Source organism: Oryctolagus cuniculus, chromosome 15 (assembly GCF_051225735.1).
Source record: "Oryctolagus cuniculus isolate XC-2025 breed Fujian yellow rabbit chromosome 15, ASM5122573v1, whole genome shotgun sequence".
In the NCBI taxonomy this organism is placed as follows: Eukaryota; Metazoa; Chordata; class Mammalia; order Lagomorpha; family Leporidae; genus Oryctolagus; species Oryctolagus cuniculus.
This window is the reverse complement of record NC_142881.1, coordinates 12,885,791-12,902,637: the sequence shown is the minus strand read 5'-3', so window position 1 is coordinate 12,902,637 and position 16,847 is coordinate 12,885,791. Positions and strand designations below refer to the sequence as shown.

At 52.9% G+C, this 16,847-nt stretch overlaps 1 protein-coding gene across 2 annotated transcripts in view; it reads right to left on the bottom strand.

Annotated features, from left to right (window-relative positions):
- Positions 1–4,249: 4,249 nt before the first annotated feature.
- Positions 4,250–16,847, bottom strand: part of LOC138845283 (protein GVQW3) — a 51,992-nt gene continuing 39,394 nt past the window's right edge. Inside the window, exons 2-3 of one of the 2 annotated variants that reach the window (XM_070057138.2) lie at positions 8,216–8,292; positions 4,250–7,072 (exon numbers count right to left, since the gene is read on the bottom strand). In XM_070057138.2, the coding sequence (XP_069913239.1) occupies positions 6,442–6,918 (477 nt within the window). In that variant the 5' untranslated portion in view covers positions 6,919–7,072; positions 8,216–8,292 and the 3' untranslated portion in view covers positions 4,250–6,441. The remainder of the gene's footprint in view (positions 7,073–8,215; positions 8,293–16,847) is intronic. The other variant, XM_070057139.2, reaches the window with a different exon arrangement.

Sequence of the window (16,847 nt, the reverse complement as noted above, 5' to 3'; positions counted from 1 at the left end):
GGGGGGGATAGCTCCTTGTGGAGGACCGTGTAAAACTCCTCCCCTTCGGTCTGCCTGCTCTTCCCGACACACCTCACCAGGGCCCATTTCCTGGAGCAGGGCCCCTCTGCAAACTTTCACAGACGCTCTGTCCTGGGACCAGTGCATTTCACAGGGAGAGATTTCTGGGAGGTTGCTTGCTCCCTCTGGGGCCTCGCTCTGAGCCAGCCCTGGGGTAAGGGAAGACAAAGCTGCAGGTGAAATCGGGGATTTCAGGATTTCAAGGGTCACGGAGCCACTGGGAGCTGGACTCCAGAGAGGGACCGGGGCAGTCTGTGGGGGGAGCAGACACCAGCCCAAACTGGGCTGGCTCGGGGTTGGAGGTGCACCATGGGCCGGCAGGCAGGGACCCGGGTTCTCCATGGAGTCCATCCTGGGTGGGAGAGCAAAGTGGCACGCCTCCCCGAGAGGCACACAGGCACCATGTCACGGACACTACAAGGCACATGGCCCTTAGCCCGGCACCTCCACTTACAAGTGTTTCTCTGTACACTCCTCCATGTGTGCAAGGCACTCTTTGCTTTGAGAGCCAGGGGGTGTCCCAGGAGCCTACTTCATGAGGGGATGATGGCATTGACTGTAGAACAGAACACCAGCAGATGGTCCAGATAGGAGTGAGGTGGGGGCTGGTGCTGTGACGCAGCAGGTTAAAGCCCTGACCTGAAGCGCCATTTCATATGGGCACCGGTTCTAGTCCTGGCTGCTCCTCTTCTGATCCAGCTCTCTGCTATGGCCTGGGAAGGCAGTTGAAGATGGCGCAGGTGCTTGGGCCCCTGCACCCATGTGGGAGACCCGGAAGAAGCTCTGGGCTCCCGCCTTCGGATAGGCACAGCTCTGACTGTTGTGGCCATCTGGGGAGTGAACCAGTGGATGGAAGACCTCTCTCTCTCTGTATCTACCTCTCTCTGTAACTCTGTCTTTCAAATAAATAAAATAAATCTTAAAAAAAAGGAGTGGGATGGGTGGACACAGATGGACCTCCCACCACACAGGTAGGTTCAAAGGCAAAACAAGCAAACAAGAGCAAGAACGGGGTGCAAAACGGTATGTATAACATGCTCACGTTGAACAAAGAGTTCTCTTAACATACATGCTTTATGTCCATACAAGCATTTCCAGGACACATGTGACAGTGGGACACAGTTGCTGGAGGCAGATAACAGGGAGCCCGGGGTACCAGTGGTGAGGAAGACACACTGCACGGCATATCCTTTTGTTTGCTTCAATTCCTTCTACCATGTTCAGTGTACAACACAGTGGGTCCTTCCTCCATGTCCCTCCCCCACACAGTGGCAAGCCAGCGCAGGCAGGAGTGGCGGCCTCCACTAGCGAGGTCTGTCATGCAGGGACCTGGGGATGCCCCTTGGGTAAAGGTGAGGCTGAGGATGTCCTTTGGCCTGCCCACTTCAGGCCCAGCAGTCCGGGCCTCTGCTTTGCACCCTGAGAATCGTCCCTTGCACTCACTTTTACAAGACCCAGTGGCATTCTGGCTTGATGTCCAGAGTCAGCCAGCTGGGGCCTGGCGGCCTTTGGGATTCACCCACCGATGGTTTCTCAACAAATCTTCACCGAGCATCAGCTGTGTTCTAGGTGCTGTGCACTACAGGCTGTGAGGTGCTCTGCAGTAAAGACACCTGTTTGTTCAGCCACATAGTTCTCAAATGTCCTTGAGACCCAAGGGCTGCGGTCTCATGGAGTCATTGGCCACCGGGGATCAGGGCCACAGACAAGTGAGCAGGCCCGCAGTGCGGTCAGCATTGTATTCCAGAATGCTGCCAAGGCAGCTCAGCAGGGTCCCAGGAACGCCCTGCACCGATGGGCAGCGAGGCCTCCTGGAGGTGCTGTCCAGGCTGCCATCGGAGAGATAAGAAGGAGTTAGCAGGTGGCGGTAGGTGGCAGGCAGGGGTGGGGCATAATTCCAGACGGAGGGACATGTATTGGGTACATGGAGAACAGTTTAGAAGGACCAGAAGTCAGCAAGTGTGGCCAGAGAGGAGAGAGGGGGTGGCTAGGGGAAGGGATGCAGAGCCAGGGGCGGCTGGGGCCCAGGTGTGGCAGTCAGGACTGTGGGTCATCCACCTTCTCAGTGCCGGCATCAGCCTTTTCCTGGCCCCGCTGGCTTCCAACCAGCTGGGAGCAGCCACGTCCACACTCCAAGGGTAGGGGGTGAGACCTTGGGAGTTGTGTCTGCCCTGGCCAGCAGCTTCGCTCTTCATGGATGTATGTCCTGGATCAAGATTTCTGCAAGAACACCTTGCGGCAATGGGTGGTGGGGAGAGATGGGGCTGCGCTCTGCCGTGGTGGGTGGGGGAGGAGCTGCCCATCTCCATCTCTTGTGGCTGCCCAAGAAGGTGCCACCAACTGCGGGCTGCAAACACCAGGCCCCTGTTCTCTCGCGGCGGTGCAGGTCCTAGGTCTGAAAACCAGGTGCCCGCAGGGCCGTGCTGCCTGCAGAGGGACCTTGCTCACCTCTCTTAGTTTCTGGTGGTGGCCAAAGCCTTGGCCTTCCTGGGCTGCCCGCTGCACCCGGGGCCTTCTCGGCTTCCACGCTCCTGCTGCCTTCTCCCTGGGGGTGCCTCTGTCTTTGTGCGGCCGCCTGCTTGCTCTTCGTGTGTCTGTGTCAAATGCGCCTTGTCTTGTGAGGACAGCAGTCAGTGGATTCGAGCCACTGTCACCAGGTGGTCACTTCTGCAGAGACCCTGCTTCTGAGAGGGTCACATTCACAGACGTTAAGGGGACAGCCGTTCTCCCATTTCAGCCCAGGCTGCAGCCCAGCGAAAGGACCCACAGCAGGTACGAGATCCTGTGGCTCAAGCCAAGCCCCTTGTGTCTCACTGATCAGCTTTGCACGGATCCAGTGCCCTTCAGTGCAGAGCCGCACAAACACGCACTGTTTTCCTGCAACTCCCAACCAGGTGTGTGCTAGCTAGGGCAGCCCTGCCCATCGGCGCAGAGTCCCACCCCCTGCCGGAGAGGCAGCAGGGATGCGGCCAAGTGTTCTTCTTCAGCTGCTCCTGGCCACAGGGGCCATCTGCAACCAGGCAGCCCAGGCCCACCTGGCCCCCACCTCTCCACCCTGGCTCCCAGGCCTTTTCTCCCCCGGCAGCACGGAAGTGAGGGAGGTGGGAGGGGGAGTGGGTCGTCAGGGCCTGTGGTGGGGCAGCTGGTGGCCACGTTGCTTTCTCTGTAGCACACACCACTTCCTGTCTGTCCAGCCTCCATCAGCTAGCTAGGGCTGCTGGAACCAAGGGCCGGGGCCCGGGGCTCAAACCACAGATGTTAATCGTCTCCCGTTCAGGAGGCTGAAGGTCAAAGGTCAATGTCCGGGGTTGCTTCCTTCTAAGTTTCGTCCCATCCAACTCCTCCCACAGGGGACTCGGCCCCAGGCTCTCCCGGCTCCTGGTGGTGCTGGCCTTCCCCGGCATGGGCTTGCAGAAGCAGCACCGCATCGCTGCCTTCTCTCCACGTGGCGCTCTCCCTGTGCACACGTCTGTCTTAGAATTTCCCCTGTTTATAGAGATGTCAGTCATCTTGGACCAGGAGCCTACCCTATTCCAACCTACCTCCACTTAGCTAGTTACACCAGCTGTGACCCTATTTCCAAATAAGGTTGCATTCTCAGGTACTGGACGTTAGGACTTGAATATCTAAACTTGGAGGAGGATACAATTCCACCCACAACAAAAGCCCATGAGGAACCTCACCTCCTCCAGGAAGCCTTCCACACCCAGTCCAGCTCCCACACTCTGCCTTCTCTTGGACTCTTCCAGCACACAGTACCTGGGCCTCTACGTCTCCTTGGCTTACTAGGGTGTTGATAGTCTGTGTCCCCAAGACTGGACTTGACGCTGGGTTGACAGCACTTGCAGTTTTTGAAGACCAGGACAGCAGAAGCCTCTTAGTGGACGTTGTCCGAGGGGACGCCAGCCAGTGGCAGGGGACCAGCATGCGGTGGGCATCAGATTCATGCAGGAGCAGACAGCAAAGGCTAGGCCCTGAACCAGGTGAACAGTGACTGGCCAGGAGAGGATTTTCCCACACAAAAGCAGACGGCAGGCCCCGACCCCCGAGATGAATGAAAACTGGGTGCAGAAGGATCCAACCATGGAGGGAGCATTTTGAAAACCGAGACCATCGACCCTCTGGCCTTTTGAGGCCTCTTCCTGTCTGTTTCGGGTGTCAGGGGATGGGGTCAGACAGTGCTGCGTGTTGGGCTTTGAAAGTAGAAAGAATTTCTACTTTAGTGACTTGAGCGAAACAAACTCGCCTTGCCAGAGGTAAACGCAGAAGCAAATACCACAGGTGCAAAGCGGAGAGTGGCAAAGACTTTGTCTCGCCTGCTTCACAGTCTTAGCAGACGCCCACAGGAATGCGGGCAGATGTGTGTGTGTGGTGTGTGTGTGAGCGTGTGTGTGTGCACGCGCTGCACATGGTGGTGTGCATTTGTTCAAGGGTGAGCATGTCTGTGGGGTGTGAGGTTGTGTAATCATACATGATCACATATGTGTGCATGTGGACATCCCAGAAGGCCTAGGAAACACAGAAGATGCTGTTTTTTCTTAGCAAGACACAGCCAAGCCAAGCAAGCAGTGTGTCCCTGGCTGGTCCCAAGGGAAGGAGAAGGATGCTGGGCAAGAATTCAAGCCCTTTGGACCATGCTGAAGGGCTGTCCGTCCAAGGGAGACAGGCACGTGTGCATCAAGTTATTGCCCCCTGTGGTTCTGGGGTTAATGTCACCCATATCATCCAATGCCCTGCCACATTTCCAACTCACTCAGCACCGGCTGTCCTTGGCTTCCCAGGAGCTCCCCCGCCTAGGGAAGGGAGGTGCCCAGGAGAAGGCACGGAGCCTGCACTGGAAGCAGCCCGCCTGGGTCTTCATCCTAGTTCTTCTTCTGCATGGCTGGTATCCTTGGCAAGGATCCTTACCCTCTCTATGCCTCGGTGCCCTCATCTTTGAAGTGGGTTTAGAATATTACCTGCCAGAGGCTGGCGGAGTGGCACAGCAGGTTAAGCAGCCACCTGTGGTGCCAGCATCCCACATGAGCACTGGTTCAAGTCCTGGCCCCTCCGCTTCCAATCCAGCTCCCTGCTAATGCACCTGGGAAAGTAGCGGAAGATGGCCCAAGTCCTTGGGCTCCTGCCACTCATGTGGGAGACCTGGATGGAGTTCCAGGCTCCTGGCTTCAATCTGACCCAGCCCTGGCCGTTGCAGACATTTGGGCAGTGAACCAGTGTATGGAAGCTCAATTCTCTCTCTCTCTCTCTCTCTTCCTCTCTCTCTCTCTCTCCTTTTGTCTCTGTAACTCTGCCTTTCAATAAATAAATCTGCAAAAACAGAGAAAACCAGAGTACCTGCTATGTAGGCTGTTATGAGGCTGAGGAGGATGTCCCAATGTCATGTTTAACACAATGGCTGCTATACAGCAGGTCTTTGAAATGCAAATCTAAGGTGTCAGAAATAGGAGGGGACCTCAAAAAGGCTGTGGGGAAATGGAATTGAGATAAAACTAAAAGATTCAAACTTCCCTACATAGGCCCCTTAAATGCAAGACACACTGGTAAGCAGCCATTGAGTCCACCCCCAAAGACCTGAGGTCGATAAGTCCTTTTGGCATAATTGACTGAAGAAACACAGAGCCATTTAAAGAGTTGTTGGCCAGCACCGTGGCTCATTAGGCTAATCCTCCACCTGCGGCACTGGCACACCGGGTTCTAGTCCCGGTCGGGGCGCCGGATTCTTTCCGGTTGCCCCTCTTCCAGTCCAGCTCTCTGCTATGGTCCGGGAAGGCAGTGGAGGATGGCCCAAGTGCTTGGGCCCTTCACCCGCATGGAAGACCAGGAGAAGCACCTGGCTGCTGCCTTCGGATCAGCGCGATGCGCCGGCTGCAGCGCGCCAGCCGCGGCGGCCATTGGAGGGTGAACCAATGGCAAAGGAAGACCTTTCTCTCTGTCTCTCTCTCTCACTGTCCACTCTGCCTGTCCAAAAAAAAAAAAAAAAAAAAAAAGAGTTGTCAAGGTCAGGAAACAGAAAAAACCAAAGGAGCTGTCGAGTGGATGCCCAGTGATTTCCCTTTGAACCCCTGCCCCCCCCCCCCCCGCTCCGTTTGCCCTTGTTTGAGAGAGGAGAGCAGGAGCATTGTCACGCGGGGAAGGACGCCCCGCTGCACTTGCTGGGTGTGTTCCTGCTGCAGCTTGGCTCTCCTCACACACTCTCTCAAGAAGCAGATGTCCACGAGCAAAATGCGTCCAGCGTCCCCGGAGTCTGCCGCCATAACTTCTCTCCTTGACCTTGACCAGTCTGCTCTGGCTTTGGCTGGGCCACTTCCGCCTCCAGGGAGCCACTGTTTTGATGATGCTCCGTGTACAGGATCATCCTGGAAGGCCGCGTCTCAGCTCCTGTTACAGCCCAGGGTCTTGCTCCCACTTGTTTAGGATTCCCACGGGAAGCTCTGCCTTTGTCTTCAGCTGGTCCGGGTGCAGCAGCCTGGGCACCCACTGCGCAGAAAGCTTGCTCAGCTTGAGCTTCTCCGTGAGAATCGTGTAGGCGGAGCCGATGGAGATGTCGATGGTGTTGGCTATGGCTTCTGCGGTCAGCCGTCGGTCCTCTTCGATGAGGGCCCGGACGAGGCTGATTTTCTCCTCGCAAATTGACGTGGATGGTCTGCCGCTGCGGGCTTCGTCTTCCACGTCGTCTCTCCCCTTCTTAAAGCGCGTTACCCACTTGTACACCGCTGACTTCTTCGGGGCACTGTCCCCATAGACCACTTGCAAAGCTTCGATGATTTTGCCATTCTTCCACCCAAGCTTTACCATAAATTTGATGTTTGTTCTTGCTTCGATTTTAGCCGAATTCATGATGCCGTAGTAAGGGCTCATTGCACACGGATGCCTTCCGTTTCTTGGTGCCTCCACCTACCTCCTGGTCAGACCTGTTACAACAAATTTATTTTGATGCAGAAATTATTGAAACCTATACATAGTTTATTCACAACGCTCTCCATGAACTGGTTGAAGACCTCGTGTGTTGCCCCTGTAATAAATAAAAACATCTGAATTGGCTTTTGTCCACATTCTTGAGAAGTGCACCTGTCTCGTTTCTGACCAGGCGCTAAGCTTCATGAGAGAACCGTTTGCTCATGGGTCCCCAGGGCTGACTCGGGGTCTGCTGTGACAGTTGTTCAATATGCAGTGAAGAAATGAGGGAGGGAGGGAGGGAGGGAGGCAGGGAGGGAGGGGCAGGTCATGGCTCTGGCCCCTAGGTCTGGACCGCAGTGGCTTCACAAAGGTGAGAAGCTCTATACGCTTGCACCCGGTGACCAGCCTGCCTTTCCCTGGAGGCAGCTGACCCCAGTTGGGCATATGGCCCACCCTCGGAGGGATGGATGCGGGGAGGAGCGGGAGCTGGAGTTCCTGGAGCACTCACTTGGTCACCAGGCCCAGGCTTTGGCCATTATCACCAAGCTTCCCAGGCCACGCAACTGGGTCATTTATATCTTCTCTGGTTTGAGCTTAGGTCGGAGGGATGCAGAAGTGTGGGAGCAAAGCCAGTATCCTCGGATGCTTTGCTGCTGATTCTAAGAGAGTTCCGTGGGCCAGCAACATTGACCTTGTCTAGGATCTCTGAGAAATGCAGATTCTCAGGCCAGACCTCGGGCACCAGAATCTACATTTTAACAAACTTCCAGCAATGCGTGTGTGTGTGTGTACGCATGTGCAACAGCTGCCCAGGCAACGCTGGGAGACGCCCCCGTTTGAGTTTCTCTGGGAGAGAGGCAGCAGGTAGGAGCTGCTGCTTGTCTCCCGCCCCCAGGCGGGCACGCCAGGATCTTCCCAATCAGGACAGGAGGTCTCGGGCACGGGCTGGGCTCGTGTTCCTTCCTGCTACCTCTTCTCTCTCCCCTCCTTTGCTGAAACTCTTCCTGGGGGCCAGCAAGCTGGGCTTTCCTCATGATCACGACGAGAAAGGACCCTGCTGTTTGCTAACTGAACTCATACTTGCTTTCTGGAAAACTCATTCCCATCGAGGCGAGCTGTGTTAAGGCAAGTTATACTGAGGTGTGTTGCTTCCTGGTGGCCACCACCCCGGGCCCTGGCATGCACCTTCGGGCGCCCAAGGAGCAAACGGCACCTCTAGACTTCCAGGGCATCCCCTCCCCACCCCCCGCCTCCGCACCTTGCCTCATCCGTGTGGCTGGGCAGACCCGGCATGTGGATGTGGCCTGCCTTCATTCGCCCCGTCTCGTACCTGCTCTGGAGAGAAAGCAAACACTTGTCAATGACAACACAGGAAAATGTGATGACAGCCCAGATCTTGCAAATTGCTGCCTGTAATTCCTCCGACTTGACGTCCCGGCCCGCCTGCGCTGGCCCCGCCCCGGATCTGGTCCCAGTGGCTGCATCTCGTGCCTGTGCTCCTACCTGCTCTGGGATGCACTGCGGCTCCAGGTTCCAGCCTCTTCTTGGCTGTCCTACCCCGAGTAAGGCCCAGCTAAGGGGAGGGGCTGCTGTGCGGTGGGAAGTAGAGGATGGGGCCTAGAACCCGCCCTGGAGGCCACTCTTTCAAGAGAAAGAGTTTGTTCCACGTGGGAAACCAACTAACAAAAGAGACCCAGCCACTTCGCCACCGGATCCCAGGGCAGGATGAAAGCTGATTCCCGCTCTGCAGGGTTGTGGCAAAGACAAGTTCTTTCCGTCCCAAGCAGCTCTTTGCAGTGTATGGGAACTCAAAAGAAAGAATTTTCCTGGATCACCTGAAAACATGGTATGGGCCCTCATGTTCAGGTTGAAAACAGTGGTTGGAATTCCGGGGTCAAGTTTGCCAGGAAAAGGGGGGCATGGGGAAGCTCCTCCGAGCTTCTCGTGAGTTGCCTGGTCTCTAACCTGCACACGCTGATACGGATTTGCTCCTTGACCTTGATGCTCTCATGGCCCAGGCCCAAGGATGACGTAGCTGCTGCCACACTACCTTCCCTGCCTTTCACGCAGATCCCCTAGGAATGACCCTGAAACAGCCACAGGCATCAGGTTACAAAGCCGTCCAACCCCGGGCCCCAAGAAGCCCCTGGACCTTACAGAATATCATCTCAAAAGTGGAAAAGGGTGAAAAGGATTTCTGGATCTAGGAATTACTTCGTGGAAGAAAAGTGCAAAAAAAGTGAAACCAAGTTCTCTGGATTATTTTCAATAGTAGAGAAGTCTGTTTACCGTCTTCAGAAACTGTCCTCGCCCAGGAACTCTTTCAGCAGTGAACTTGGGTGCCTGGGTTTCATCAAATTGTCTCGTCTACTTGGCTCTCCAAGTAAGTTGTCTTGAAAGCATACAGTGAGGAGTGGTCATTTAGCTTAGCAGCTAAAACGCCAGCGTCTCGTGTTGGGGTTCCTGGGTTTGGTCCCTGGCTCTGGTTCCTGACTCCAGCTTCCTGCTAATGCAGACCCTGGGGGCAGCAGTGTTGATCCAAGTCACTGAGTTCCTGTCACCAATGTGAGAGACTTAGACTGAGTTCCCAGATCCTGGCTTCAACCCCAGCCTAGCCCCAGCCATTGAAGGCATTTGGGGGAGTGAACCAGCAGATGGAAGCTCTCTCTGTCTCTCTCTCAATAAAGAAATTCATATTTTTTAAAAATATGAAGAGGTGTGGCTAAAGGTATTAATATAAGGTATTATTAATTATATATTTTATTATATATTATTAATTATTAATATAAGGTATTATTAATACGATGGTGGCATTAAGATAAAGAAAACATACAATATCACCTCTCTGTTTTGTCCTATTATTTTTTAGCAATCTGTTGTGCACTGTGAATTCTGAAAACAAACACTGATCAACACTGTTTCCTCAAAGTAAAATTTCAAAGTAATTCTGATGGCTGAACTTAAGGAGGTGGATGCTCTATTTACAACATTGCACCAGTTCGTCTGGGGTGAACACTAATTTATGAGATCTCAAAAGGCCTTTACATGAGAAGTTTGAAATGGACCCTGTGACTCCAGATGCACATGAACTCAATGATAAGGTTATTGTAACCGCAGTCTCAGAAACCTACAAAGTTGAGGGGCTGGCAGGGGCCATGCCCATCTGAGGGTCTGGGTTTGGTCAACTCCAGGACCTCCTGGGGGGTCCTTTTGTCCTGCATCTCATCTTCAGCTTTTCAGCAACTCAAATTCGGAAAGGACCTTCCAGAGAGGGAGTAAAAATAGTCAGAAATGGCGGCCCCCACTTTTATCACGTCTTTACCTGATTGTAAATGTAGCAATGCTTATTGCAGAGAACATCAAAGATATAAAAGATTAAGACAAAGAAAAGATGATCATATTTCTCCACCCAGGAAGAATCACCATCAACTTTCTGCGATTTCTCTCCCCCTTCTAAACTTCAGGTTTCTTCTTAATGATTATAAGTGAAATAGTTCAGTCATTCGTCCTTATTTAGTGAGCACATACTGTTGTCCTGTTCTCAGCATTAGTGATGGAGCAGTACACCAAGTAGACGAAGTCCTGGTCTCATTAGAATAAAGTAATACCAGAGAAAGTTATTAAAACACAGTGAGCGTAAGACAACAGAAACGTCTCCAGACGTTTGGAAGTTAAACAGCCTATTTCTAAATAGGTCAAGGCCAAAGAGAGACTATCAAAGGAAATTAGAAATTCACAGAACTCTAAGGTACAGCTAAAGCAGTGTTGAGAGGGAAATTCATAGCACTGAATGCCAATGTTGAAAGGAGGAGACATCTTGAGTCAATAACCAAAGTTCTGACTTCAACAACGAGAAGGAGACAAAACTGTACTCAAAGAAAGAGGGAGGAAGGAAACACAAACATGAGCAGAAATCTATGAAACTGAAGACAGCAGAATAATGGGGAAAATCAATGAAACAAAAGGGCTGTTCTTCAAAAAGTCAATAAAACTGGTTAATCACTAGAGACTGACAAAAATCAACAGTAACATTATCAGAAGTGAGATGGGTATTGTTACAGATGTCGTAGCCATTAAAAAGACAATAAGCAGATACTTTGAGCAACTTTATGCTTATAAGTTCAACATCTTAAAAGACATGGACCCAGTCTATTTGTTTCTCAAATACACACATTACCAAAGTCCGACCAAAACAACTGAATAGTCTTCTAATTATTTAAAAAAAAAATGAGTTCGTCACTTAAAAAGCTTCCAGGGTGCTTTTATTGGAGAATTCTCTTGGACATTCAAGGGGCAATCAACACAAATTTTGCATCATGTTCCAGAACATAGAAGAAGGAACACTGCCCAATTCATTTTTTTAAAACAAGTATTATCCTGATTCCAAAAGCAGATAGAGCTAGCACAAGGAGAGAAAGCTGCAGTCCAGGATCTCCCAGGGGCTCAGTGCTCAGCTCCGCAGTGAGGTATCAGCAAATCCAGGCCAGCGAGGGTGATTTAGCAAAGTGAGCTAAGACCTCAGGTTATGTGGGCTTGGTCTCACTGCCAGCTTCCTTGTGATGCAGGAACTCACAGCTCACTCCCCGGCAACACAGGGGTCACACACACAGTGTTGAATTAATGAATTCATTTAGTAAATGAAATGACTGGAAAGTCAATACCAGGTATTATTTTGCCATAGGTGTGTCCACTGTCTCTTACTGAGAAATAAAATGTTATGGGTTAGGCTGATATCTTTTTCCAGACCTCGTTCTCTTCCTCTCTTTCCAGAGCAGAACTTTTCCTGAGGGTGCAGTGTCTATCTGGTCGAGGCTTTAACTATTATGGATCATGGGGTGAACATTTAGTTGAGAGCTTAAGACACCACTCAAGACCCCCATGTCGCATATTGGAGTCCACGACACTCCCCTTGGTTCCTTCAAGTTATGTTTGAAAGTCACCTTCTCGGTGAGCCTAACCCTAAAAACTATTTAAAACTTCAGTTCCGGGGGTGAGGGGTGTGGGTGTTGGGCCCGGTGGGTAAGACCCTGGCCGGGATGCCCGCATCCCATGTCGGAATGCCTGGGTCTGAGTCCCAGCTCCTGACTCCAGCTTCCTGCTAACACAGACCCTGGGAGGTGGTAGTGATGGATCAGGTCTCTGGGCTTTTTCCATCCACTTGGGAGACCCAGATTGAGTTCCTGGCTCCTGGCCTCTGTCCGGCCCACCCCAGCCATTGGAGGCATCTGGGGGAGTAAACTGGTGGGTGTGAGCTCTGGCTATCTGTCTGTCTGTCTCTCTAGCAGATGAAACCTCTAACTCACCTTCTCCCATCCAGGATTTCCAATCTCCCCTACAATTCTCCTTGAATTTTCCCCATGCACTTAGCAAGACTGTAATGCAAAGAATAAGGGAATTCGTCTATTTTGTTGCCTGATAATCCAGGTGCCTAAGACCATGGCTGACTTACATATCCTTCTCAGCAAGTGAGCAAGAGAGCGAGGGAACCAGGCTATTACAGGACTGCCCAGCAGATGGCAGCCGACGAACGCCAGAGACGGTTGCGAGCCTACACTTTGAACTCAGGGTTCTCCCCACTGAGTGCAAGATAACCACTTGGGATACAAAATCAAGTTCCCCTTACTCCCAATGCAGATTCCAGATTTGAAGATTTGCAGAGTCGTGACAAAGAGGTTGAACGCAGGAGGCGAGATGATAAAGCCTTTATCTAACAGAGGAGGCTGTTTACCCAGCATTCGGGCAGGGTCCTCCCACAGTGAAAGGGGCAGGAGGAAGGGCTGTGGCCGTGGATCTGCATTGCTCCTCCAAAGAACAGAAGAGGACATTTGACCCCTGCTGCTGGGGGAAAGAAGTAAGCCCTTGACTTCTGGCCGGGCGAGGAATTTTCTGGACTTACTCCAAACACTCTAGAAGATGCTTCTGACGAGAACCGCCGGTCTCCCTGCGGGCTCCTGCCCAGCTGCCCTCATCTGTCCCAGTTGCTTCTGTTACACATTCAATCAGGGAATCGAGTTGCAGTGGTAACAAACCCTTCAAAAGCCAAGTTCAAGGTGAAACTGTCTTAGATCAAATTCAGCCGTTGAGTGTGTCAGGTTAGGGGGAGGCGCCAAGACAGATACTGCCCCAGAATCTGAGGCTACTGACCCTGCACTATCCCAGCCAGCTGGTTAACCTAGTTACTGCATTTATCATGCACCTCCTGGGTGCATCGCTGGCATTGTCTCACTGATACTTGGAGCAGTTCTCCAAAGTCCACGCTCTTCTCGCCCCCATCTTCCAGATGGCACAGAAGAGGTTGTCACTCAGCTGTGGGCAAAGCGGGGTGTTCTCCAGCTCACCCCCAGCCCTGGGAGGGAAGAATCTGCTGAGACGCCCAGGGGTCCTGGTGGGCCTTCAAGAACATCCAGTCCAGCCCCTCATTGACTGATACAGGAGCTGAAGCCCAGAGTGAGGAAGGGACCCCACGTTCACACGGAGACCCCCAAAGCCTGCCTGAGTACCATGCGCAATTACCCTGGGACTTAACGTTCCCAGCAAGCGCCGGGGAGGTCGAATCCCAGGCTTCTCCGATGTTCTCCCCAGACTCCCAGTGTGCCTCAGTGCTCACTGGCACTCAACACTTGCACATAGGATCTGGTGGATCCAGTAGACTCCTCCAGGTGGAAATCTCTGGCCTCTTGTCCTGTGAGTTCTGACTCCTGAAGCCATTAGCTGGCATCCTTGGCCGAGCCGCTCAGCATCCCAGCCCATGTGTTTATTGGTAAAATGGGAATAATACTATTCTCAAAAGGCTACGTTGCCTTCTAGGTCAGTGCTGTCCAGGACAAAAATGAAGGGAGTCACAAATTTTACTTTATTGATTTTTTAAAAGATGTATGCACTTGTTTATATGAAAGGAAGAGTTACAGGGAAAGAAAGAGATGTTCCATCCACTGGTTCACCCCCTCCCCCATGGCCACAGTGGTCTGGGGTTGGGCCAGGCCAAAGCCAGGAGCCTGGAACTCTGTTTGGGTCTCCTACGTGGCTGCAGGGGCCCAAGAACTCAGGCTGTTTTCTGCTGCTTTCCCAGGAACATTAGCAGGGAACTGGATCAGAAGCAGAGCTGCTGGGACTTGAACTGGCGCTCATATGGGATGTTGGCATTGCAGACAGTGGCTTATCCCACTGTGCCACAATGCTGGCCCCCACGTATGTAATTTTAAACTTTCTAATAGCCACAGTAAGAAAGGTAAAGGGCGCAGATGGAGCAAAACCCTTGGCATACACACACCGTTATTAATTTCCATACTTTGTTTCACATAACCCAATATCTTCAATGTGTCACCGTTTCACTATCTGGTAAATGTATCACTGTGGCCAGGGACCCTGGCGGGCTGTGCGGGGTCCACCTTGGGCTTGCAGCGGTGTCACAGGCGCCCACGTATTCATGCACTCAGCCGCTCACTGAGCTGCCTTCGCAAATCTTCTCTCCGCAGATCAGTTTCCTTCAGCACCGCAAACAGGACTTACTCTCTCTGCAGAGGCTCATCTTGTTCTGGCCATGCGGTGAAGAAGAGGCAAGAGAGCACAGAAGGTGCTGTGCTTGTGGGAGCTGGCGGAACTGTGGCCTGGCTGAAGGGGGGCTCAGCTCCAGGCCAGCCTGGAGCCCAGGGCTCCGGTCACGGGGCACCTGGACTTTCCACACTCGTCTGCTCTTTCCAGCTGAGCGCCTCCCCTTGTGGCTGCAGCTCAACCGTGGCCTGACCTGCATACCCTCATTCTCGGGGAGCCCCACTCCTGTGGGCATCACTGCCAGTGGACAATGATTAGGTGGAAGGAGTACAGTGGGGGCACAGGCTGTGCCCAGGGCAACATAAAAAGGCTGCAGCCAGGCTTCAACCTCTGGGGACTGGGACAGGCGATGCGAGCCGGAGCTTCCTTGGTTCTCCTGACAGCAGCAGACCCAGGGCTTGCAGAGAGCACCCAGGCCAGGACTGGGGAACCCTGGAGGACCCTGATGAGGACAGAGAGGGACCCTGCGAGCCTGGGCTGGAACACAGTAGGCGACGTGGGAGGGGGGCTAGCAGAGGTCTTAAGTTCTCCAGCGAGTGTGGGAGCAGCAGGGACAGATCTCCTCTCCGTTCACCCCCGTCCCCGCTTGTTTCCTTCCCTTTCTCTGGAAGGCAGTGACTGGGGCCAGAGCCCTGCATCCAGACTGCCTGGGTTCAAACGCCGGCTCTGCCACCTTCGGTGTGACTTTGGCAAGTTCCCCAGCCCCTCTCAGCATCGGTGTCCTCATCAATGAGTGGGTAGGAGCTCCTTCTGGGGTGTCCTGGGGATTAAGCGAGGCTCAGCATCAGGCGGGGCCGTCACCATGCTCCCTGGGGGAAGGGCTGGTACGGTGGCTTGTGCAGCAGAGGTACCCTATCATTTTTCTCAATTAACGAGCTTTACGAGTGAAAACACAACATTAGTGAAAGTGCATGCTGACAGAGAAGAATGTCCGAAATCTAGTGCTAAATGAAAAATGCAAAGTTGGGTGTTATGGTGCAACAGGCTAAGCTGCCTCTTGCAAAACCTGCATCCCATATTGGAGCACTTGTTGGAGTCCCAGTTACTCTGCTCCCCATCCGGCTTCCTGCCCATGTGCCTGGGAAGGCAGCGGCAGATGGCTCAAGTACTCGGGTTCCTGCCTCCCACGTGGGAGATCTGGATGGAATTCAGGGCTGCTGGCTTTGCCCTGGCCCAGCCTGGTCTTTCGTGAGCCTTTGGAGAGTGAACCAGCAGGTGGAAGATCTCCGTCTCTCTTGCTCTCTGCCGTTCTGCCTTTCAGATAGATAAAAAAAAATCTTCTTTAAAATTAAAACAGTTAATAAAAAGAGCCAAGTGCAGAATCGTGTAGAACACAAGCCACTGCGGAGCACAGATGCACGGCCCGTTTCTGGAATGGCAGGAGGAGGACAGGTCCGGGTGCTGTGAGAGCCTCCTTTCATGATGTAGCTCCTTGTGACATTCGCTCCTCTCCAGGAGGAGCGTGCAGTGTGGCTGCTTTTTTCCTTTCTGAGCATGCATTGCTTTTCTGTTGCAAGATCCCCCCTCCCCCATGATACATGGTCAAAAGGAAACATTCCCAAATTCGGCAGGAAGAGCATGAGCATGCGGCACGCTTCCACCAGTGGGTGTTCAAGGACCCAGGGTCGCTACAAGCACAAACTTTGCTCCTAAGTTCGTTTTCCTGTGTGGCACTATTGACGCATCAGCGGGGCTCTGACTTGGGGGAGAGGGAAACACCAGAGGGGTCCTTGTGCATGTGACACACACGTCCGGCACACAGAGCATTCCATGCGCACACACACACACGTGCCGTGCAACCCAAGGGCCACCCATGCACCCCTGAGCCACAAAACCACGTCACCCACCCATCTCCCAACCCCAAAAGCAATTCACTCCCATAAACCACCCCAACCATCAATGTTCTATTGATGCATGTCACACTCACCCCAATAACCAACAGGGCTTTGCAACCCACCTCCTAATCAAAGCATCTCAATATTTACCCCAGCAACCAAAGCGCTTCCCAAACACACACCCTCAGAGAGGTTTACTCCTTCCAGCAAAGCCCTCCTCGAGGCCCCCCAAGAACCCCAAAGCACTGGATTTGTTCGCTGCGAACAGCAAGATGTTCGATGGCGCCTTTCTGTTCGGATTAATGAGCAGAGAGAGTGCGGAGGCGGGGGGTGGGGGCAGGATGGCAGGAGAGAGCAATTACACCCAAATCTTTTCTCTGTTGATTAGGGATTCCTTCTCCAGTCTGCTTTGGCTGAAGCTAAATCTTCTTCTAATGAGATGTGGCTTATCCAGATCAGGGCGCTGAGAAAAAAGTTGCAATTAACTTTAAGAAGAAAAGGAGA